Below are 24,103 nucleotides of genomic sequence, written 5' to 3' on the forward strand. Positions count from 1 at the left end.
TTTGGAGGGTTTCATAATCCTGACTGAAACCGACAAACCTGCTCTGGCGAGAGCCAATGACGAACTCCGGATGGTAGCTGCCGTAATGTTTGCCCAATCGCTCCTCATCCCGGTCTCCTTTTGACCCACCCTGCTTCATACAGAAAATCGAATGAATGGGGGAAGCTCTGGAGTTGATTGACATGCAAATGCACCAACCGGCGGGATGGATCAGCCGAAAGACAGCTACTGCAGCCAGAGAAGAGCACGGGAGGGCGGGGCGGAGCAGGAGGTGGGCGGTGCACTTTAAATCAGGCTAGACAAGTGTTGGGGGAGTTGGGGGAGTGTGTGTGATGCTACAACCGCCTTATAAAGGGACTCTCTCTCACGTTGTGTCTTGGAAATTAGAGTACATTGCCTTAAATTGAGGTCTCCACACATACACACACGCCGACTCACCGAGAGCCGCTACCATGAACTGGATGAACGTTGAGGAGACGCTCCGCAGGGCCGAGACGCCTCTCTTCTGGGTCGGCGCGTTTACTGTGGCCTCCCTGGCGCTGTGGCTGCTCTACAGGCTGCTCTCAGGCATTAGAATCTGGGTGTTGGGAAACGGGCAGCTGCTCTCTCCGAAGCTGGGCAAATGGGCAGGTGAGTTGGGTCACATCAATTTTCACGCCACCTACATCACGGTCACGAAGAGGGCAGCTCAGAAGTAAGCAGGTGGACTCGACGTGCAAACACCAGATTGATGTTATTGAGCTCAAACTTCACTTTGGCGCAAAGAAGAGCTGCATTCTGGTGCGTTTTTTGTGACTTAATTCAAGGGGAGGTTGGTGTTGCGTAACAAGCGCAGGTAAGCGGCTGATTGACTGACAAGATAATGGTCCTTATTAGCTCAATTGGGATTTTTTTTTTCTCGCGTCAAACACAGCACCGTCTGCTGCCAGGGGCTCCAGTCAGCGTTTTCACCCACATATGGAGCGGTAGGGGGATGCCCCACATTGGTGAGCCAGGAGCCAAATTGCGCAGGCTATGCGCACTTTTCACAGAGCTGTTTTTATGTGGGTGAGCTCTCAGCCAGCGCACTACTGATCCACATTAGCCCATCCGCATGATATACGACAAACCCATATGCCCAATTAAAACGTGTCCCACAGCTAGATCATTTTCATAGCTTTTAACTTGTCAGAATGTCACATTGTGGTAGTTTGTCCAACATTTTGACACTTGTCTTAATAATCTTTTATTTCACTTTGTGTAATAATATATATTTAGGCTGTGTTTTGGCATGCTTTTGTCGTCTGTTTCTTTCTAGTCATTGCATTGTCCCATTCCGTTTGTCCTACATATTGATAGATAAGATTGAAACGTCTCGAATTGGATTTGACTGTATAACGTACTTTTACAGGGTGCTTGGCCAAATAGGAGCGCGTTACTTGTCAAATATAAGTGTATTTTGGTTTGGTAGAGACTAGTCTCATAGGAATCGCCCTGCCATGGTTTGACCCACTTCTCCAGTCTCTCTTATTTGGAGAAGACTGCTGCATCTGGAGCCTCTTGCTGCGCAATCTGCCGAGCGCTCCCTTTCGCATCGGGTTACGTTGATAATCGCCCCCTTTCTTTCGAACACCCGAAACCAGGCGACCCGGATCATTTGTTGTTTTTTTTTTTTTTTTTTTTTTTTTTTTTTTATGGTCTAGATGTTTTTCTGCACCGTGACACACTTTGCCTCCAAATCGTCGTTTTTTTTTTTTTTTTTTTTATGAATGGGGTATTTTAATTGATGCCCTGTGCGCCATAAAAGGGAATGAAACACATGACGCAAAGGTAGGGTGCCTTTAGGAATGACTAATGTACATTTCTGTATTGATTCTGCTGGAATATGCGGAGGAATACCGTTGCACACCAATGAGTCATGCGCTTGTTCATCGCCTCGTCATCCATTGGTCATATAGAAATTGTGAAACCCCCTCCCCATTCACTCCACCTCCAGCACCCCCAATATCTTGTCAGATATAGCTCTAACTATACCTTTTTATTTTTATTTTTTTAAAGATGTTTCCTTCCTGCACTCCTGATAACAAAAATGATTCCTCGGGCTTGTGCTTTTAGCAGAGCCCTTTTTTGGTGCAGTACAGAACCTTAGAGGTTTTCTATTATTGCATCGAGTATAATGGGTCAAATGTAATCCCTGTGATGCTGTAGAATCAGTTTTAAGAGTGTAGGAAATGCTTTAAACCAGCAGTTTTAAAGAAATTGTAGAAAGGATTTTTATTCAACTAATCTAAGGGTTCATGAAACTATTACCTATACTTTTCCACACCACACCTGTCACATTTATTCTCTTATACCCTTTCTTAACTTGTGAACTTGCATGCCACTCCCTGAAACCAGTTGCTGCCACCAGTCTGACAAGTCTGACTTTCATTTCCAATCACAATGGTTGGAGCCATGGCAGGAAGATAACAGGTGGACGGGGGTACATGTGTGCTAGGGATGAGGTGTCCTCCTCAGCTGGTAGTACCAGATGTGCAGGTCTGGTTAGGCAGTGGTGTGATTTCCTTCACACTTGTCTCCACCTTTCACTAAAGGACTGAGGCACCTGTTGAAACAAGTTAAACCTCCTCTAGCGATTGAATAGGCGTGGTATTGTCTCTATTTTAATGCACAATAAGCAACAAGAGTGTAATATGTGAAGTCCTGTTGAGCTGCTCCACAGAAACTGCATGAGACTGAGTTTGAAGGATTTTCAATCACTATCTTCTTCCACATCTTGTCTCTACCCATGGCAGTTAATAATCACTAATGTAAAGTGTCTTTTTGTATAGGAAAACATTTCAAAGCTTGAAATGTCATGGCTTTTTTAAAAAGAATACTTCTCCATGTTATATATCATCTGAATGGAGGACTGAGGCAGAATTTTAAATCCATAATTTAAATAACTTGTTGTAGTTGGACTCAGTAATTAGCCACTGGGTTTGTATTTAGACTTGACATTACTGACTTTATGTGATCGTGTAAGAAGAGGATGTTGGCTAGTCAAACAACCAGTAAACAATTATTCCAAGAAATATAATCAGTCAAATTTTTATTTCACCAATAGACACATTTCTTAGACTGACTTTCTAGAAAAATGTGCCACATTTGATGACAAGCTCGTCCTTTTTAAACATGTGCTTTTTACAATACACATGGCTGCTATTGCAACACACGAAACGACTGGTATTTCCTGGTCAGACAGGTTTGAGTGTGTGCAGGTGGTTGAGGTAACGTTTGCCCAGTAACCACTAACATTAGATCAGATAAGAGTTGATCCCTTCCTGTTTTGCAAAGAAAGGAAATTTTAGTTTTAATGTTTTTTTTAAATCCTTGTAGAGTTTTTCATGTTATCGCTGCACATCTTTGTGCCTTGTGTTGGGCTGAGGCTCTGCAGCTCTCACATTCATAGGATTTCTCTGGAGTTCCTCTGGTCTTCCCCTTAGTGGATGGGACTCCTAGCGGCAGAACAGGAGCACTGCAGCATGGTTTAAGGCGGCTTCCCTAGCCTCTCTGCTGCACTTTGCATCCACACACACTCACCCTCCCCACCTCCTGCCAGCCCAATCCATGTCTGCAGCTCAGTTTTTCTTTTCTTTTTTTAAACCTTGAGTGAAAAAATAGCAGTTCTCTAGAACACAACACATTTTTATCAGTCAAGACATCTTTTATTTATTTTAGTCTATAATTTTCTAGCACCTTTTGGAAAGGACCAATAGGTGCTTCAGAATAAGGGGAAATTCTGCAGTTTTTGTTAGCAGTGTGCATGAATCTGGCTCCAAAAGATATTTAGTCTTTGAGTTAACATTTTTAAATACTTTCTATTATTTCATTGTATTTTAGCAGAATTATAATTGTTTGTTTTATGATGCAGGGTTCAGTCTTGATGCTTTTTATTTCAAGTGGAGTAGCTTTTCACTCTAATGTGTAGTAGTTTTTTCCTCTCCGCTCACTCCACTCTTAGCCCCCAGCATCCCATATTATATAAGGGAGCCACTGTCTGTTCTGTCGCATGTGAGTAAAACCCCATTATTGGGAAGTAAATTAGACCAAAGAGCTTTTTGCAGGGGCGGGGCGTAGTGATGTGACATGCGCCTTAGAAGTGCCTCCCTTTGACATTTAGAGTTTATTGAGAAAATGGTCCTATTATATAAGAAGGATGCAGCCATTCATCAGTACAGCAAAGAGTGACAAAGACCTGGGTCAGCACTTATGCAAGAATTTAGTTGTTTGATTCGGCTCCAGGAATAAACATTTGAGGCGTGCAAGTTTATCAACACAAGCCTAATTATTATGAGAGAATAATTTTCAGTGTTTTTGTTTTTTATGAATAGGAATTAGGTTTCATTCACTATGTGTTTCAACTGAGGCAGGGTCTCCACTTCTCCATCCTTGTGAATGTGCTTCCCCCTAGTGCTTTGTATGAGTGTGTGTGTGTGGGCAGAGAGAGAGAGAACACTGCTGTTCATGTGATGAACACGCTCTGTGACACGTGCCGGAGCCAGGAATGCTTTTTTTTTTTTTAAAGAGGGATAAAAAAAATCCCCTGCATCTTCCTCATTTCATGCTCTTCAAAATCCCTCCCCCCTCCCTCGCTCCATCTCAATCAACTCCCCACTCCAGCCAGTGTGTGTATCTGTTTCTCTATATCGTGCACTCTTTGAGGCTACAGTACCATCTTCCTCTGAGCGTGTTGTCCTCTTCTCCAGTTTCAGTTTTCTCACATTCTCCGTCCATCTCCCGTTCTCATCTATTTGTTTGCCCACTAAACCCTTCTCATGTTGTCTCTTGACAATTCAGTCTGTATTTTCTTAGAAATAAATACTTAAAAGCTATGCTAAGCTAAGCTCCATCATGACCGGTACTGATATTAATTGTCAATGTGCAAGAAAGAAGTCTACTTAATTTTAGTAGTTTTTTAAATAAAAAACTAAGTGGCAGTATTGGGTTTTCTGACCACTGCTGAGACTACATTAACAGTTTAGACATAATTTCTGGCTCTAGTAACTTGTGATTTGACATTGGTCGTTATTTTTAACTTTCTTTAAACAAGTTATTATTTTCATTGTTGATTAATCTGCCAATTTATATTCTTGATCAATCGTTTGGTGTCTGAAATGTCAGGAAATAGTGTGTAAAAAAAAAAAAAAAAAGTCTGTACAATTTCCGAAAGCTCAAAACGGCATCTTCAGATTGCTTGTGTGTCCAACCAACAGTGTAAAACCCAAATCAGGTTCACTATCATATGACAAAGAAAAGCAGCAAAAAATGGCTTAAACGATTAATCTACTAAAAAGTTAAAGATGAACTGGCGAGCCACTAATCGATTCAGCTCTAAAATGGTCATTTGAAGCCGTCTCACTGACAAAGCAACTGAAATGCGTCAGCGAAATACAGTAGGTAATATCAAGTGATGAAGAAAACTGGAATTAGCATGAGTTCCTTAGACAGTGCAACCCAGAAATGGCCTCTTTACAGCAAAATATTCCTAGTTGAAGCTCCAGCACCTCACAAAATACTTATTTGCACATTGGCTCTTTTTAAGCCATGCATTGTTACTATGAACTTGGTTTAACTAACTTTCCAGCCTAACTATATCTTACACATAGATATTGCTAGGCTGAAAAGAAAGAGGGCATCAAGTACAGTAATGATGTAGCTGCTCAGTCACAATACTGGATCACCAGGATATTTGGAATCAGTGATTTATTGCCTTCTGTAAAGTGATACTTTTCTACGTTGGTTGCAGTCCAACATGCCAGAAAGGCAGTTTGTTCAGTTGAGTATCGCTTGAAAAGTACTTCGAGGTGTTGGCGTCTGTTTTTGTGGGGCGAACCGAAGAAGAATGTATGTCATTACCTAACCTCCTATAAAAATAAACATTTCTCACCTAAGAGTTTGGATGAACACATAAGATAATTGATGTGCAAGGGGTTTATGTAGTTTTAGAACCAAAAAACAGCAGGAGAAGTTGTTGGGTTTTTTTAAAATGTTTTTAATTTTGTCAGTTTTGGTCAAACTTTGTCGGGTTACAGTTAGTGATGTGATTTGGCTGTAAGCTGAAAAGCAGAAATCCTTGATGGGTGAAGGTGTATTTTGTTAAGACATGTTTCCGGGCATCGTCCACCTGACAATAGACACAAGTCTTTATTTATTTATTTATTTATTTATTTATAAATGCAAGTTACTTTTAAAGAATCAATACATTTGTAGAGGACCTCCACATCGACGTTATCCACCAATTTGAGTTGTGTCACAAATGCAGGGGTGTAAATGATACAACAGGCGTTTTCAGTCATGTGCCATGGAGGCCTGAGTTTTCATACCTACCACCAAAGACTCCAGCAGGTGATTGCACTGATTAACACTCGTTCAGACAGAGAGGACTGACTAATAAAGTGAAATCACCTGCTGTAGGCTTCGTTTGAAATGAAAACCGGCACAAAGTACAGTCTTCCCTTAATGGCACCCGATCAAATATCAGTTTGTTTCCTGCTCAAAAATCCCCTTGTCTCAATCCAAGTAGTTGTGGTGAAGGAAACTATTGATTTTTAAAACAAGGCATGTGACTGGAGGAGGGAGGGGGACGCGTCTATTTTAGCTCTGTACCCAAATATAGATGCTGGTTCTATCTTGGGCAGCTCTGAAGTACATGTTCTCTTTCTCTCTGTCTCTCTCTCTCTCTGTCTCACCCTCCCACCCCTCATTTCTCCCCCCGGCCCAATCAAGCTTTTATTTTTGTCGACTTTTATATTACCCATGTGACTTTCCTCCCCTGCTATTTAAAGCTGTGTGTGTGTGTCTGAATGTGGAAGGTGGGTGGATGGAGAATAGAGTGTGTGTGTTTGGGTATGGGGGGGGGGGTGGGGTGGGTGCTGCTGTCTGTGGATCTTCTGCTGCATCCCTCCCTCGTCTTTTTTTTTTTTCTCCTCCCTCTGAGGTAGGAGGGGCTGCTCGTTGATAGGCGAGTTTGGGGTGCGACAGATTACATAACTGTACGTAACGAGAGTGGGGCATACAAGGACCGCAGTCTCTCCTCACTGAGAATCTTAATTGGGGATTTGGTGGGAGGGTTGAGGGGCAAGTTTTTTACAATCATTTTAGTTCTGTGGGTAACTGATAATCAAAACCATGCCAGCTTTCTCTACAGCTAAACATTAGATGAGCTTATTTTACTAATCAGCACACCTTCACCTTGAGAGGGAATAATCAGTGAATTAATAGAAATCTGAATCTCCATATTCATAAAGATTTGAGGTTTTCTTTTGTCTTTTTTTAATATGAGCTGCTCATCCTCACACACGTGCCTTCTCATGCAGTCCACATTAATCAAAATCAAAGAATCTTCATGAGTATCAGCAGTTAGGGCTTTGTGGACGCCCTGTTTTTTTTTTTTTTTTTTTTTTTTCCCCACTGCTCATCAGATCAGATGTTCTGTGGTTTTTCCCAGCCTGCAGTGCTCATGCTGGCATCGGGGCTTTAGGTGGAGGGTTGAGGATGCAGCAGCCTGGTTGTCGTGGTGATGGTGGTGGGGGATCTTGTTGGTATTCAGGTGCTGCGGCAGGCAGCTCCCAGACGAGGCAGTGCAGGCGCGCTGCTATTTTTACTCCTCCTGCTGCTTTTTTTAGACCCTCGGAATAGTGAGCAGGCAGGGGCTGCTCCGCTGCTAGGGAGGGAGGGAGGGAGACAGAAAAGGCTGGGGGATGTCAATACCTCTGGACGTGATGTGCAGCATTAAGCACAGCAGAGATGTGGTGCAAATGCGCCCCCGTCAGGGCGCTTCAGAGCCAGCATGGTGGACCAGTTCTCTGAGGCATTGGAATGGGGGAAACTGGGTTCAGGGCAGTATTGCTGGGAAGGAAAGAGGCAGCAGTGCACACATCCCCTCTGCCAACACACACATGAAGACATTCATGGCTTGATGTACTCCCCTTCCCTGGCCTCTCACAAATCTATTTTTATTTTATTTAGTTTTTATTTTTTCATTGTACACATCGCTCTAATACGTGGTTGCCCCATCAACACACATTCACCCTTTTGGGGGGGGTGTGTGTGTGTGTACATCTACTCTGGGCGTCAGTAGCGCTGCTGTCAGTCACATGCTTGCTTGCGTAGACCTTTTTTGTTACATTACATCTGTGTGTGTGTGTCACAGATTTAATACGTTGCTCACGTGAAGGGAATGAAGACCTGCTGGGAGCACTGGGGTGTGTTTGTGACTGAACTGAAAAATGGTATTTTTGGACATTGTTTTCTGTTTGTACATCACTGGAAGAGTTTAATAGGGGACTCATTTCCTCTGCTATTTCTGCAGTGTCTGTTCATCATTGAGGGGTTGCCAATTATAGATGATACAATTGGCATCAAATTTCATTCTGTTGTGTTTCAGGCATGGCTGATAATTTCTTGTCGTCCCCCAGAATTTCCAGAATACTTTCTTTGTTCTTGTATTTCTTGCACTAATGATGGCTGATGGCAACTCAAAAGCAAAAAGGAAATGTCTTAAGACTCGAGGAACTCTGTGTCCCCATCCCACCGTACTAGCCCCCCGTTACATGCACTTCACTCCCTAGACAACGTTTATTGAGAAAATGGTACTATTATATAATAAGTAGGAGGAGTGTAGTCATTCATAAGTAAAGCACAAGGATTTGGGGGTTAGTGGGGAGGGGGCATTAGGCCTGAGGAAGGGTGGTGTTGGTAGACAAATGCACAGTGGAAAATCACAATTCAAAGTAGTGTCCTAAGTGGCAATAACAATCATTCCTGAGTTCTTATGTTCTGTGTTTATTTCTCTTTGTTTTATCTAGCTGTTCAACTTCTCTCTAAAGTTGATAGAGGGATTATTCGCAAACTGTCTCCACCATATCTTGCCTTCCACTTTTTCAACCACCCAACAAAATACCCCTTTTCATAATTCGGTTTTACACTCTTGCTTCGTTTGTAATTTAATTACATCTGTACTAAATAGTTTGAGAGGGCAGAGTTGGAATTTTTTCAAAAATTGACCTTATTTTTAAAAATAGCAGATTCTTGTGCTCTTTCTTCCAATTTTTATGAATTGGATTTCAAATGTACTTTGGCCGTGCCAGAATAAGACTGTTCTTTAATGATATTTTTCTAACAGGTTATTCATTTGATGAATTTAAAGACTCACAGTTCTGATGGGCTGATAGCAGCATCTCTACTAATTCAAATGACATAAACCTGCTGAGCGGAGGTTTTCCACTTGAAATGCAGCAGACTTGGCTAATAAATTTTTTTCTTGTTGTTTAGTGATGAGCCAATCAAGGCAATCATCCTTTTTTATAAATAGAATTCATCTGTTTGGGTTTTTTTTTTTTTTTTTTTTTGGGGGAAAAAAATAAGACTCAAAAGCTAGAATAGTGGCATTAAGATTGATACTACTTTTTGTATTCTTAAAATGCATGGCATGCATAACCTGAACAGATGCACAGCTGAGTCCCTTTTTTAGGTTCTTTACTGTCATGTTCAGGTTCAAAAGGTGATGCTGCACCTTCATTTTAAGCACATCACACATTCTTGCACGCTCTCCTATCGGGTTGAAGTTGAAACGTGATGCTGTACGTGCATTTTGGCGCATAACACATTCTCACACCAGGTGCAGTTCTCTGCACCTGAAACTCAGTCATGCAGGCGAACGACATACATCCCAGCTACCTTTCTGTGGGGTTTATGTGTTGTCCCACGTGACAGGAATGTGGTCGGTGCACCTGCTCAGTGCTCATTTCTTCCTCAAAGGCATCTTAAACCTATTTAGAGAAGAATCATAGAAGGTATTCCTTATCGGTCAAGCGTTTTCTTCACCTGTTGGTACAAATTCAAATGCGCTCACACACAGACACAAATAAAAAGATTTGCAACTTTTGGCACTGCAAGAGTGCACAAGCTGAGTTTGGTTTCATAGCTGCAAGCTGTCTTGCTGTTACCATCTAGCAACCTTGTAACACAGTTGTTTTTATTTTTATAAATCAATCTAAATGGTTTCATGCTGGTTTCCTCTCCCTTTATGTTGGTTATACTCAAACGCATCAGAAACTCAAAACTTGCGTGATTGTCATTATATTTACACATTTTGGAAATATGAGGTTCACCGGCCAGTCATGATATGTAATATTTCAAGTGTTATTTTGTCATGTGTGTTGTGGATTTGTGTAAAGTGTGAGCTCTGTAGCTCATAAAACAAATAAGCCATATTCACTTCACTAGATTATATTAGGAAAAACAAAATTTTATGTCGAGGTGGTTGTCGTCGCCCCCCCCCCCAGCCATTTTACTTTGCAGCGACTGTGCCTGAGCCTCTCCCTGCCTCAGTTTGCCCCCCACCTGCATCGGCAACGAGAGCCTGATTTGGTACAGCCCGCACCCATTGAGGCTTTTCTGCCACGGGCCGTTTCATTCTTAACATGGGGGAGGTTTAAAAATAACCAGGGATTCTGCTCTCTTTTCACTTTTGACTTTGTGCTACTCTCTCTCGCTTGCTCGCACTCCTCTTCTCTCATTCACTCACTTGCCCCTCCTCCTCTCCACCGCCATCTCTATCCTGTCTTTTTCCTTCACTCATTCGTTCTCTTGCTTCGCTCCAGTACTATTTTTAGCTGCCCCTAGGATCCCTCCTCACCTCCCCATCTCCCCCCACCCTCCCTACCCCACTTCACCCTCCTCCTTTCTCCTGCTCCATGTTCGTCATCACTCCCTCCTCTCTACATCCCCTCTCTCATCTTGTCTCTTTTTCCTGCTCTCCAGCTCTTTGCCAGAGAATGTCCTCTACCTCTATTAATCTTTCATCAAGCCTTGCTAATAATATATTTATGATGCACAACTGTGTGCATGTATATTTGTGTACCCCCAATCCCTCCTCACCACCCTTTTTTTGTTTTTCTACCTCCCTTGTTCTTCTTTCCATCCCTCCTTCCATCCTCCTTTCTCCCCCATCCTCCGTCAATCAAGAAGGAGCTGGGGTTGATGGGCAGTGAAGGTTTAAAAATAGCCCTGCTTGCTTGACAAGGTGAGGAGAACTCTGAACACAAGAACATCAGCTCCTCTCTGTCTGCATCTCCCCACACTGCGGCCACTTTACCATCTTCCGTTGTGCTTCTGTGAAATCTTTCTTTTTACCAAACGGTTTTGGTCCTCGCTGATTTTCCACCATTCTCCTTTCTCCACCTATGTCTAAACTACAGATACACTTGATTTAACCTTACCAGTCAGATTTGTCTGTATACTAAATTGTTAAGTGATTCAAGGTGAGTAGATGAAGACATGATCTTGAAAATCATTGTTTTACATCACAGGAGCGGCTCCCAGTGAGGTATCTGTGGATGTTGAGGGCTTTGTGAATCCTATACTGTCTCTCTTTGTTCTGCTTCAATCTATACCATCTTATCTCAGCCTCCATACAATCTCCGTCCCCTCTTTGTCTTTTGTAGCTTAATCTGTGATTTGAGTCCTATCTATACTATCTTGGGTTGTATTATATGCATCTCTGCTTCAAAATCGAACTGCATACTTGCTTTTGTGTGCACTTTGAGAATGGACACCCTGTAAGCATCTCATCCAAAAGAAACGCCATTTGGCTGATGATGGAGTTGTCATTGTCGAGCTTAGAGAGAGGCTTTCCTGAATAGCAGGTGAATTGTATTGCGGGGTGTGTCCGCCAACGGATTTGATTAACGTGAAAGCCTTCGTATGATTGTCCCATCTGTCACCTGTAAAGATCCCAGAGCTTAATTCCATATTTGAACTCTGTGCTTTGAGTTGTTACGATGACTGGAAGTGGTCAAACCTGATGTGAAGGTGTGTCATAAGCCTCTGAACAAAGAGGGTCATATTTATTTGTGTGTGTTTTTATGTGTGACTGTCACAAGATGTAAAGATAACAGAAACCGTGAAGATAACATAGTAGATGTGCCAGAGTAATGAATCAGTCTGGCATGACGTCAATGTCAGTGTTGCTGATGAAATGTGACTTTGAGGTCATTTAACTGGGTTAGAGTAAGTTTACCTAGATTTGAAACACAAAGTTAAACCATGGTTTCAATCAGATCAGTTATTATCAAGGAATATGAACCATTCTGGGTTTTTAACTTTTAGGAACATCTGCTCCCTCATTAGAAATTGACTTGACACTTGCCCTGCTACATAGTGTGTGAGATAGTGTTGTGAAGAGAACCTATACTAACGTTTTTTTCTTTCTCTCTCTCTCTCTCATTCCAGTTGTGACGGGAGCCACGGATGGAATCGGGAAATCCTATGCGGAGGAGGTGAGGCTCCTGGACTCTGACTTATTCAGTTTCTTGCACGGAAAAGCTGTGACTGATACATGCATGCATGTTCACTTTAGGCCATGCTAGGGGAGAGCTCTTCCAGGCCTATTAATGTGGAAGAGAGTCCTCACACACATGCACACACACTTCAATACAGGTTTGTCAACAAGCGCTCATACGGAGGTAACAAGGACACGTTGAATAGGGACTACCCTGCCACGTGTTTGGCCCATACTTGTGTGGGTGTGCTGGCTGTATAATATAGTCATGTAGGGCCTTTGACTCATACTGTCGCTGTTGGTGCTACAGTGGGGCTAGCCGCTTGTCTGCAACGGTAGGCCACCATTTTACCCAGTGTATTATGCCATGCAGGGTTTTTAGGCACGTTCGTTTTTATACTACTTGAATGCTGCTTTCACATGGAACATGATAAATCCACCTCTGTGCTCTAAAGCGCATCATTTCAAAATAATTTGAAACGCACAAGCAGATTTGCTCACTGTGCACAGCAACATGGCCACTGTAGTGGCGATTTCTGCGGAATGAAGAAACTCTCAAGGCAATCACTTGTCTTTCTGTAGGTTTACTTCAAGAGTCTGCAGACGGACTTGCAGCAGCAAAACATACATCAGTATAATCTGCTCTGAATGAGTACAGAGGGAAAAGGAGCATCAGTTATTTATCCAGTCTCCAGGGTCAGGCTCCTCAACCCGGGGAGAAGAGTGTCCCTGAAGTCTGGACATAACAGTCACTAGGATGTTTTGTAGTTCCATGTCATCATTATCAGTGTACTGTTCTCATCACGCAGTCCAAACAATCATACACAGATCAAGTATGGACGTCAAACAACTATGTATAGCATCTGTATGTTATTATATCAGAGAGTCAGTTTGTTCTTGCCATTACACCACACACCACAAAGATCAGCCTGGCTGAACTTCAGACCTCATGTTGATTGAGTCTTTGTGCATCCAGTAGAAATAACAGGGCAGTAGCTGGACAGAAGGGGGATTCTGGCTTAATCCAAATGACCTCAGTCATAAATTTTAAGTCTCGAGTTCTCAAGTCGTTTCTGCTCTCAAGCTTTCCGTCAAAGTTTCTCTTCTGGAAGCATGCTTCCAAAAAGGCGAGCACAACGAGTGTGTTTACGTATGCACATAGAAAAGTAATACGGCCAGTGGATGCATTTTGCATCTATATTAAAGTTATGGTCAAACTTGTGCATCTGGTATCGTGCACTAACCGGTATTTCCTTTTCTAGCTGGCTCGTCGAGGATTTGCCATGATGTTGATCAGTCGCTCCCAGGACAAGCTGGATGACGTGGCCAGGTCACTTGGTAAGTGTGTATAAAAGTGTGTGTGTGTGTCTCCACAACATCACGGAAACCTATTCGTGGTTGAGAGCACAGTGAGTGGGCTGAAGAGGATGTGTGTAGGGGAAGGCGGTGACGTGCAACCTCCCACCCCGTCGGCTACAGGGTTTCCCAGGCCTCGATAAGAGGGCATATCCTTGACATAAGGATTTAGGATATTGTCAAAAAGAAAAGAATCCCTGCATCTGTTCTGAAGACAAAATACAAGCTTGGCATAAGTTTATTATAGATGTTTCACTTTGCAACAAAGGTGTGGATCTACTAACTTTTCAAAAACACAATGTGTTGGTTTTACTGAATCATTTTCGCTATTCAGATTTTATTCTTTAAATCCCATTTTTCACGCTGTCTTGCATCCTGCCAGGTCATGCCTTTATTCTGTTTAGTGCTGGAGATTTGGAAACATGCAGCCAACAAAGCAGACTTGTGTTTTACGTCCTCACCGTCCCCAAGATTTTTATTTTTTTTAATTATTATTTTATTTATTTATTTATTTTAAAATCTCTGGCCTGATTAAAGAAACTCCTGGTCTAAACTGTTCCACTGAGATATTTGTTAGAAACAAACAAACCAGGCTCATTCAAGTCTACACAGATGGAAATGACAAATATAAAATGAGTGTCCATATAAAAGGGAAAAACTTTTTTCCCCTCCTTGCTGGCCTGTGTCCAGATTCTAACAAAGACTGAATGGTGAGTGCTTCCCCCCCCCTGTTCAAATAGTGCCCTCTCCCTGACTCGCTCTCTTTCCATCTGTCTCTGACGTCTCCCACAGCGCAATTTCCCCTGTCGTGCTTCAAGTCCACAGAGGGGGCTGATGGGTAGTCACGAGCGGGGTGCGGCGTGCCAAACTCTGGCACTCCTCCCTCACGATTAGTCTGACAAAACCACCCTCTTTAGCATGTAACTGGGCAACCCACTCTGTCCCACCCTATAATTTCATTGTTGTAAATGTTTCTCCTCTCTCGCATCTCATCTGACTCTTGATCGCACCTACCTGGCAACCCTAAATTACTCCAATTTGGCAACCTCAGCCTTAATATTTCTGCTTCTTTGCCACCTCGTCCTAAACTGCTTTTTATCATTTTCTTTGACATGGACTCAGTGGTTGTGATCACTAAATAATCTGAACTGGATATAGATTTCAGGGAGGCTCCAACCCCTAACCCCCTTTTTGTGTTTTTTTTTTTTTTACTCACCCCCACCTCACATCCCTCTCAGGTTCCCCCTGTCTTATCTTGTCTATACACTGACACACTACTGGTCTTTACCGAGGCACATCCCAGGAATTTTGGTCTTATTTATAACTCCCTCCGCCACCTATCAGCTAAATGAGTCTTTGGACAATAAATTCTAATTGCAGCAGGCGCGTCAAACATGACGAGGGAGTGGAGGGAGGAGGGGAGAGGGGAAAGCATCGCTCGGCTGGTTTGTTGGTACGCAGTGCCCTCTTCAGTTCAAGTCTGACAGTGACTGGTTTCATGCTCTATTCATTTGAATGGATCCAGGGTTTTGAAACAGGGGATTGCTCTGTTGTTGGGCCATGTAATGCAGGCTTAATTGTGGAACATTTAATGCGTGATATGAGTGTGTGTGGTGTGAAGGCATGATTGCTCAGTAAGATGAATGATCTTGCATCCTTCTGAGCTTTGATTTTATCACAACAATTGTATGATCTAACTATTTCTACAGTTCAAACTTTTTTTTTTTTTGTTCATTGTCATGCACAGATATCATTGTTACATTATAATTAATGGACACTAATGGTTTCTCTCTTCACAGAGGAGCAGTATAAAGTGGAGACCAGGACCATTGCAGTTGACTTTGGCAAGGCAGACATTTACTCAAAGATCGAGGCGGGGCTGACTGGTCTAGAGATCGGTGTTCTTGGTAAGAGCTGTTCTTTCAGGACAGCATGGTCATTCATCCTTCTAGTCTGTCTAGAGATGACTTACAGGCACCATTTGCATGTAGACATATTTGAAAAAGATTTTGTCTTGTCTTCAGTGCAGTTAACGTACTGTAAGAACCTGTTGTGTTACATAAACGGTGAGAAGAGCTATCCTAAAGGACAAAGCGACAGTACAAGACAAACTATACATCACTTAACAGTTGGCATTCACCTTCCATGTGTATTCAAGCAGCATGATATGCATTGTGTTTGCAGCTGGAGGTGAGACGCTTATACAGTTATTAATATTAGACATAATTCATGGGGTTGAAAGGTGTTGTGGTGTTCAAAACCTTGCACAGACAGTTTGGCCTTTGTTTCACTGTTGGCAAACCTCATCCATCCATCCATCCATCCATCCATCACCCGTGCTGTGTGTTGTCTAAATCGTACAGCACTTACTGTGGAAATGTAAGGTGGTGTGATCTCCTGATTCTCTCTGAACAGATTAATTTGATCCATTTTAAACACACTTAATTTAGATGCTTGAATTGACTTCTTTGTCGTTTCACTGTCAGGCAAAGTTGGCAATGTGCACATTGTTGACTGGGGTCTTGTTTAATTTCTGGTTGAATTATCATGACATTGTAGTGAAGGAGACATAATGCCAGAACACAAAGGATGAATACTGTTTTCTTATCTTCCACTTTTTGAGGCATGCGTTCTTTTGAAAAGTCTGTCAGGAGTTCAAGGTTTAGAGGCTTTTCAGAAAACATTATTTTGACACTGATGTCATGACTCGTGGTATGTTTTTAAAATTGCACTAAAATTAGTTAAACATTTATTTGTCCTTATTCTTATGATACGAATTGTGCTCTACTGGTTGTAAGGTGTGGCTGTGTACAAATGGAGTAAATGCCTGTTTCTATCTTGTTTGCTTTTGCTGTCACATTTTTTATGGCAGACATCTTAAGCTAGAACCAGGTTAGAACAGCAGAAAAACTGCTTTCTTTTTTTGTCTTCAACAGTCAACAATGTTGGTGTGTCCTACCCCTACCCCGAGTACTACCTCCATATTCCTGATCTGGACAATGTGAGTTTTCTTATTTCATCTTGCAAATTCTCTGATGCTGCTAGTTAAGAGTACAGTTTCAAAATAATCGAGGTGACTCCTGTAAGCCTGAGGAAAAAGCAAATGAATTCACCATTTCCATTTTTCTTTCTCATGCTCCATGGTTTAGTAATGGTTAGTCTTTATTGCATCTAGTATACCAAACATCTGCTTCATTTTTATATCTTTGGTGATAGCGCTGCTCTCTACTGTATAAATATATAATCCTATATATGAGTGTTTAGCTGATTGGTGCGTTCTGTGTTTCAGTTCATCACAAATATGATCAATGTCAACATGACCTCAGTGTGCCAGGTGAGTTTGTCTCTGTCTTGAATGACTCTGCACACTCTTCCTCTTCAGGGAGGAAACCTTCAGCCCAGTGATTAGAGTGATACATATTTATATCTCACCTTAAGTGTTTTGTTTAAAAGTTGATCTGTGGGTATCACTTTCCTCCTGACTTTTCCTCCTTTTTGTTCTTCTCCTCTTTTTTTTTTTTTCTTTTTCTTTCTCCTCTTCTGCTGTTTCTACCATTGTACCTGCAGTGTCTCAGTTGTTCCCAAAGCAACGGTGGACTACACCAACGCTGTCTGTACTCGCCACCCACGCCTCTCTCTCTCCCCTTCTTTTTATTTATTTTTTTTAAATTAAACTCTTTCCCAGTCCCCTTGTTTCTCCTTTTTTTTTATTTTTTTTTTTTTATGACTTTTGTCATTGTTTTTGTGTGACGGTTGATATTAACTGAGCTTGTGGTATTGTTGTTCTTTTAGATGACCCGTCTGGTGCTGCCCAGAATGGTTGAGAGGTGAGTTAAATGATAGGCTTCCATGTTTAGAGACATGACTGCAGTCAAATATCAGTGTCGTGAATGAGAGATTGTGGCACAGAGCTGCAAAAGGAATCTCAAAATTAATTATTTTTTTTTGATTTCCAAGAACAGTATTTGGAGATTACACTTTATAAAGGTGACCATTTTATTGGGTAGGGGAACAAGAAATCCTCACCAAGCCCTTTCCATCACTGCATCTCTCTTTTCCTCTCCTCCTTTGTTCGCAATGCTGACAAGCTTTCAATTCACACAAAGTGCTCTTCCCACCAGATTGGCTCCTCTGTTCCCATGTGACTCCTGCTGGCCAATAGCAGCGCAGGCACATTTGGTGCCGTGTGAGGCTGGAGCGTCGCTCCACTACATCACTGCAGCAACAGGCTGCCATGGCAACACACACGGCCACTACCACACTGTTTTTAGTGTGTGTGTGTGGAACGTCACTTTGTGTATTTGTCAGTGTGCTGACTGTGTATAGACACAGGCTTCCCACTGGCCTGGAAAATCATTGAAAGTTTGTGGATTTGAAGAAAAAATAAGGACTTAAACACTTTAATAATAAATTTATTGCACTGTTCTGGGATCAGTGCTTCACATCTTGAGGAAAGCCCTGTGATGTAGTTGTGGTGTTATGGCAGCAGCGTTGAAATTGAGGATTTCAGCAGGCTTTCTTGATTTGACAAAATCTCCAGTGAACAATGAAGCCTCTGTGATGTGTAATTTCGACCAATGCAACATCATCAAAAGACGATAATTTGAGTCCTGGAATTTCATTCATTTAAAACTCTGAAATGTGACTGCTTTGTTGTCTGTGATGCTAAGAGAACATTTAGGACTGCAACAAAGTTCTTGTCCTAAATCTACTTTGTTGTGTTTTTTTTCTCAGGTCCAAAGGTGTTATCCTCAACATCTCCTCTGCCAGCGGCATGTACCCCCTCCCTCTGCTTACAGTCTATTCTTCCACAAAGGTATCTGTAACATCTGTATTTGTCTGTCACTTATATACATAAACAAGCAAGAATTCTCTCTGGTAACTGAATTGTTTCAAGATATTGGTCAGTATCTGCTTGTTTCATCAAGCCAACCCACCCTTTTTTTTTTTTTTGTGATAACAGACCAACATTTTACATACGGATGTGTTAAAATTGACCATCTTTCATCCTTTTCTGTGTGCAGGCCTTTGTCGATTTCTTCTCTCGTGGCCTTCAGGAGGAGTACAGGCGTCAGGGCATCATCATTCAGGTGAGTTTGGGGCTTGTCTGATGGGATTAATCCCTCTCCTCCACCCTGCATAGGATGTTTTGCCCAAGGATATGTTCTCAGCTGTGAGGACACTCAAGGTTTTTGAGCTTTTTTTGAGGCAGACCGATGCCAGGATGACAGTGTAACAACATTGTTTCCCTGCCTTTATAGTGATGTTATGTTCGCAAACGATCAGATTCTTTCCATAGCTCTTCAGTACGAACAAAGGGAACAGAGTCGTACTTGGTGAGAGCTGTTCTTTTTATCGTTGTGCCCACATTTCGCTGCCTGCGCTAAATCCACTCCCTTTCACTTGAACAGTGTACCAGTAACGTTACTACTCTAGTCACAAACGCAACAGTGGGTCCACTTGATTACTATCCCGCTCTGCGCCGGTGTACAATCAGCTGGGCGGAGTTAAAAAGTTTTTTTACTATTGTTGCTAGGCCTGTCGCGATAATTACGTTATCAACTTATTGTACAATATATGGACATGACCATGATCATTTTTGCTGACCTCGATGTTGCCCATAGTGCTTACCTGCGCATTTGTATACATAAGAATTTGCCAACATGATGCCAGAATAAACAGCGGGTTTTCCCTACCATTATAAGACTCGGGGCGCAGCGCTTAAGCTTTTTTTTTTTTTTTTTTTTCACAGCGCCTAAGCCAAATGAACAGGAAAAAAACTGCCAATTTACAGAGAGTAAATTCACTGGCAAAGCAGAGGGATATGGCGTCACCTTGTGTAATGTTTACAGTGCCGATCACTGACATTATGCCTGGCAATACGAGTAATTTAGTGTTGGTTTGCTAGGCCACACATGAAAAAATTTTATATTGTTGGGATGTCTAAGTTTGAATCTGATATCCTATTGATTATTCGCAGATAACCCTAGTAACCCCCCCTCAAAAAAAACCAAAAAACAATGAGCCATTCTTTCGAACGGCTCTTGGAAAGGAACAGAGTCACAGGATCCAGCTCCCTTCAAAGAGTCGTACTTCCCATTGCTACTGCCCTAACTTTGAGAGACAGTAGCACAAAACATTCTACTGTAGTTCCAGTCTTCTCGGTCGTGGTGTCATTTGTTTATGTCTTAAAGGTCTGTTCCTTAGATGGTGTACAGCAGCCTTCACACCTCACCCTTCATGTTGAGCATGCATGATCCACAGATCCACTTGATTGTGGCTTTCATTTTTTAAAATGTTTTAACGAGTAGAATAAAATGGGTGGGGAAACATGACCCATTAATTTTATTACATTTTGCTAGTTTTATAGAAACCTTTTTGTTATAGACTCTGTGACAAAGGATATAAGATCTGTCCATCTGATGCTTCCTAATTAAATTCACTCACAAATTAAACTCAAAAGAAGTTACAAAATCAAACTAGTTGCTCAAGTCAATCCTGCATGAAGGGAAATGAAATGAATACACATTCATGAATGATGCTTCTGATATGCATTTTTACAGCAGAGGCATCTTTGAAAATACGTTGTTCCCATAGACTGTAGGTTGTTCCACATAAAACTTGTTTGTTCTGTTTTTAGCACCCTCTGTAGTAGTCACTCATGCGCCATCTTGTGGCTGCAGTGTGTACAGCAGTTTCACCTCAGCAAACCCTGAGTGTGTTATCACCTGATAACCCCAGTCATCAGTCCAGTTTACAGCAAAGATTTTAAGTTTAAGTGCATCTTACAGTCCATTGGTCAGCCACCATTTAAATACTTATCATAAAACTTTATCTGTACTGCAAATCTGGAGTTCAACTGTTGAAGTTTGTCATTTTAAATTACGAAACAGGAGACTTTATGCTAACCTGAGGAAGAACAAGGAATTTGTTTGTTTTTTTTCAAACTTTGTTTAAACTGTGGTTGGGCCAGGAAGGTTTTTAGATGTTCCCTTTGTCTTCCTGCAGAGCGTACTGCCCTTCTTCGTGGTCACTAAAATGACTCGTATCAGGAAGCCCACCCTGGACAAGCCCACCCCAGAGCGCTATGTGGCAGCTGAGCTCAACACTGTGGGTCTGCAGAGCCAGACCAATGGATATTTCCCCCATGCTGTCATGGTAAGAAGTGGAAACTCCAAAATACTGAACCTATCCAGGAATACATTAAGTAAACTTCCATGTTGCTCTTAGTTATGAAATGTCAGACTTAAGACTGAACTATCAATCAAATCAGTAGTTTTTGAATGAAGTGTATATTCAGTTGCAACACACATCCAGTATAGAGCCAGGCTGTGTTTTGTCTTATTTAAATAGTTTGTGGAAACTCTGTTGATGATGCTGTAAAATAATGGAATAAGGTGCACTGGATGCACTGTATATTGTAAGATTTGCACTTTGTTTTTCATAAACGATGTTTAGGTGCTACAAAATTAGCATAATTGACCTTTTGGAAGATGTCTTGCAGGCCTCAACAATAAGGATTGCCCAGTTGCCCGGGGCAAGTAAAAACTAGATCGGTATAAAAAGGGCCCTCAGGGCTAAATTATTAAAAGACCTCAGTATTATCATGCTCACTGTAGCCTCTCCTGCTCTCTGTGTCAGCTGAGCGCACACACACACACACACACACACACACACACACACACACACACACACACTGATTTGATAGATATATAGATAGGAGCGAAGACAGCAGATCAGACAGGCCGCGGTGGAGATTACTCAAGTTGACGACAACTTTGCTCATTACTGTAAGTGCAATAAAACCTTAGCGAGTAAAAAGCCAATGATTTATCAATACACCTGTTCAACAAACATAGTGCACAGTGAGCTAGCTCGGCTAATAGTGAATTGTTACGAACAAGCTAAAACAAAAGCCGTCTGTATGTAGTCTAACTGTTTAGCTTAGTTTGCCGCGTATCTTTAAAATTTGACTTATTCTTGTAAACTTACTGCTGGCTGAGACAAGCCAGCCCCTCCTCCCTCTGCCAGGTGACTTACCTGAAGGCAGTGAATCACATCAGAGGAGTACGGACTGACAGCCTACTGACTGCTGTCTGTTCTTCATCCTTTCTAAACTTCACTCAGTATTTTGATGTCAGAAATACGATTTTATTTTTATTGACATTTTAGGTTTGTTTCCAGTGAGATATTGAGTTTATATAGTGACTTTTCAGTTGTGAACTTTACTGTTTCTGCTCTAGAAACATTTAGTTTATATTTAAAATATTCTATCCGAATCCTGTTGTGAATTTATTCTTTAAAGATTTTTTTTTTTTAAAGAAATGATTTAGTAATGAAAAAGAAACGATAATAGTACCGATAGAGAACCAAACTGATAAGAGTATCAATAAGAATAGTAGTATCAATAAAATCCTAACGATCCCCATCCCTACTCACAAGAAAATGGCGGCAGGTGAAGACAAAGTTTATGACTTTATGATCACTCACTCATAGTTGACGAATCCATTTCTGTTGAGAAGGAGGGGGGATTGTTATACCAGTTTTGATATGCAAGAATGTTTGTTGCTTCACATCTGACTCACTATGTCCTTGTTCTGATTAAACATTCTGATTTGAAGATTAAACATAACAATTAAATTTAGTTTTTATTTGAGTAATGCTAAGAAATACAACAATTTGTATAGGGGCAAGTAAAAATTGGCAAGTAGATTACCCCCCCCCCAAAAAAAAATCAAGACCAGGGTTCAATGTTAATTGAAAAAAGATTTTTAGCCAAATCATTTATTTTTGCATTTCCATTTAAAGATTAAAGCCTGAAAGCTGTAGTTTGAATGGATTGTAAACCCATGCACCTCGTTTGTTGTTTCTTTCCTCGCAGGGTTGGGTGACAACCAAGCTGGTGCCGATCAGCCTCGTCATCTACCTGGGAGCCAGAATGAACCGTCTGCAACGTACTGGATACCTGCAGAGGAGAAAGCTGCGGGAGCAGAAGAACGGAACAGGTTTCAAAAGCGAATAGGAAAGATGGCTGACGAATCTGCAGGCAGCCACTCTGTTCTGACCCGGTACAGCGTTTAAGGAAAAGAGATTGTTTGTTTGTTTGTATCTGTGCGATTGATCCTCCAGTTGCCTGAGATTTCACCTTTTTTGTGTCTTCAGTAAATGTGCACATCAAAGCATGTGTATGACTTTGTGTTTAAAACAGCAACCTCTGCCCTGATGTGATTTTGTCTGGCAAGAAATAACCAAAGAAGGCAAGAGCTAAAACATAATAAAATTCTGCTCTTGGCAAACAACATTAATACTTTTTGTCACTGACACTGATGGTGGTAATAATTCAGCCAAAAGATTACTGAGCTGTTTTTTGTTTTTTTAAGATTATTTTTTTTGGCCTTTTTTTTTTTTTGTGTGTGTGCCTTATTTGATAGTGACAGATGAAGAGGTAGAAATGAAACCGGGAGAGAGGTATGACATGCATCAAAAGTCACTGGCTGGAATCGAACTGGCAACTGCAATTGTCTGTAACCATTCGGCTACCAAGGCGCTCCAATGAGTGATTTGTTAACCCTGCTGTTGTAAGCAGTGGAAAATGGTGGTGGGCATCTTTTTTTATATATGTATAATTATTTATTTTATATTCGTATGAACACATGAGCCAAACAGACCTTTTTTAGACTAGCGTTAAACCTGTTTACAAATCATTGCGATTTCTGCTTCCTACCATGTCAGTTTACTTGCATTACTCAGCTGTTAACAGCATGCATTGGCTTTTTTTTTTTTTTTTATAATATTGCGTGTGTACAGTATATTTAAAATGATACTTTGTGGTGGGTTGTTGCACAAATGTATTACTTGTTCTAAACCAAAGGGTTTTTTTCCGTAGTTATCATTAAGTGCCTTTCTACTGACATTAATGCTGGAAATGGTCAGATTCATTGAGTGGGTGTTGACTGGTTAAAAATGTATTATGAAAAGATATAATTCAACTGGTGTTATGTCCATGTGAACTACACAGTTGCTTCAATTTCTGCCTCTTTTAATCAAAATGTCAACCTTTCACAGACGAAGGAAAACCTCATTTTGTTCATCCGGTTTTTGAAAGGATTTCAAAGGGCTAGAGAGTATTTTACATCATTGCTGTAGCTGTGGTTTCACATTTACCTACAGATTGGTTCACATACTACCAAACGTTTGCTGCAAAACAAGAGAACTGCTTCTCTTTACACAGTTGGTTCACCATTGAATACCCCAAATGACTTGATCTGACCTGTGCCTCAACTAAGCTGCCTAGTGAATGCTTTTCCTTATGCATGGAAAATTTGAAATTTGAATTTCTATATGTAAAATGCACTGTTTATATTTATCCTGCTGTCAACTTGTGTTTTATATGGTGTGTTAATAAAAGCGCTGGCATACAGCACAGTATGTCTTTTTTTTTTT

General features: G+C 41.3%; 1 protein-coding gene across 1 annotated transcript; it reads left to right on the forward strand.

Moving 5' to 3' along the window:
* The first annotated feature begins 303 nt into the window (after nt 1-303).
* On the forward strand, nt 304-24,083 carry hsd17b12a (hydroxysteroid (17-beta) dehydrogenase 12a). The gene is made up of 11 exons (XM_044192681.1): nt 304-630; nt 12,256-12,302; nt 13,567-13,642; nt 15,460-15,567; nt 16,597-16,661; nt 16,950-16,994; nt 17,453-17,487; nt 18,395-18,476; nt 18,685-18,750; nt 20,669-20,818; nt 22,542-24,083. The coding sequence occupies exons 1-11, from the start codon at nt 453-455 to the stop codon at nt 22,680-22,682; spliced, it is 993 nt and encodes a 330-aa protein (XP_044048616.1). The 5' UTR covers nt 304-452; the 3' UTR covers nt 22,683-24,083.
* Nucleotides 24,084-24,103: the final 20 nt, after the last annotated feature.

This window comes from Siniperca chuatsi, linkage group LG4, assembly GCF_020085105.1.
Source record: "Siniperca chuatsi isolate FFG_IHB_CAS linkage group LG4, ASM2008510v1, whole genome shotgun sequence".
Lineage (NCBI taxonomy): Eukaryota > Metazoa > Chordata > Actinopteri > Centrarchiformes > Sinipercidae > Siniperca > Siniperca chuatsi.

Coding starts and splice junctions, on each gene's coding strand:
- hsd17b12a (XM_044192681.1), top strand. CDS start 453: ATGAACTGGATGAACGTTGAGGAGACGCTCCGCAGGGCCGAGACGCCT. Junction 631..12,255: donor GAAGCTGGGCAAATGGGCAG/GTGAGTTGGGTC, acceptor CTCTCATTCCAG/TTGTGACGGGAGCCACGGAT. Junction 18,477..18,684: donor CAGTCTATTCTTCCACAAAG/GTATCTGTAACA, acceptor TTCTGTGTGCAG/GCCTTTGTCGATTTCTTCTC.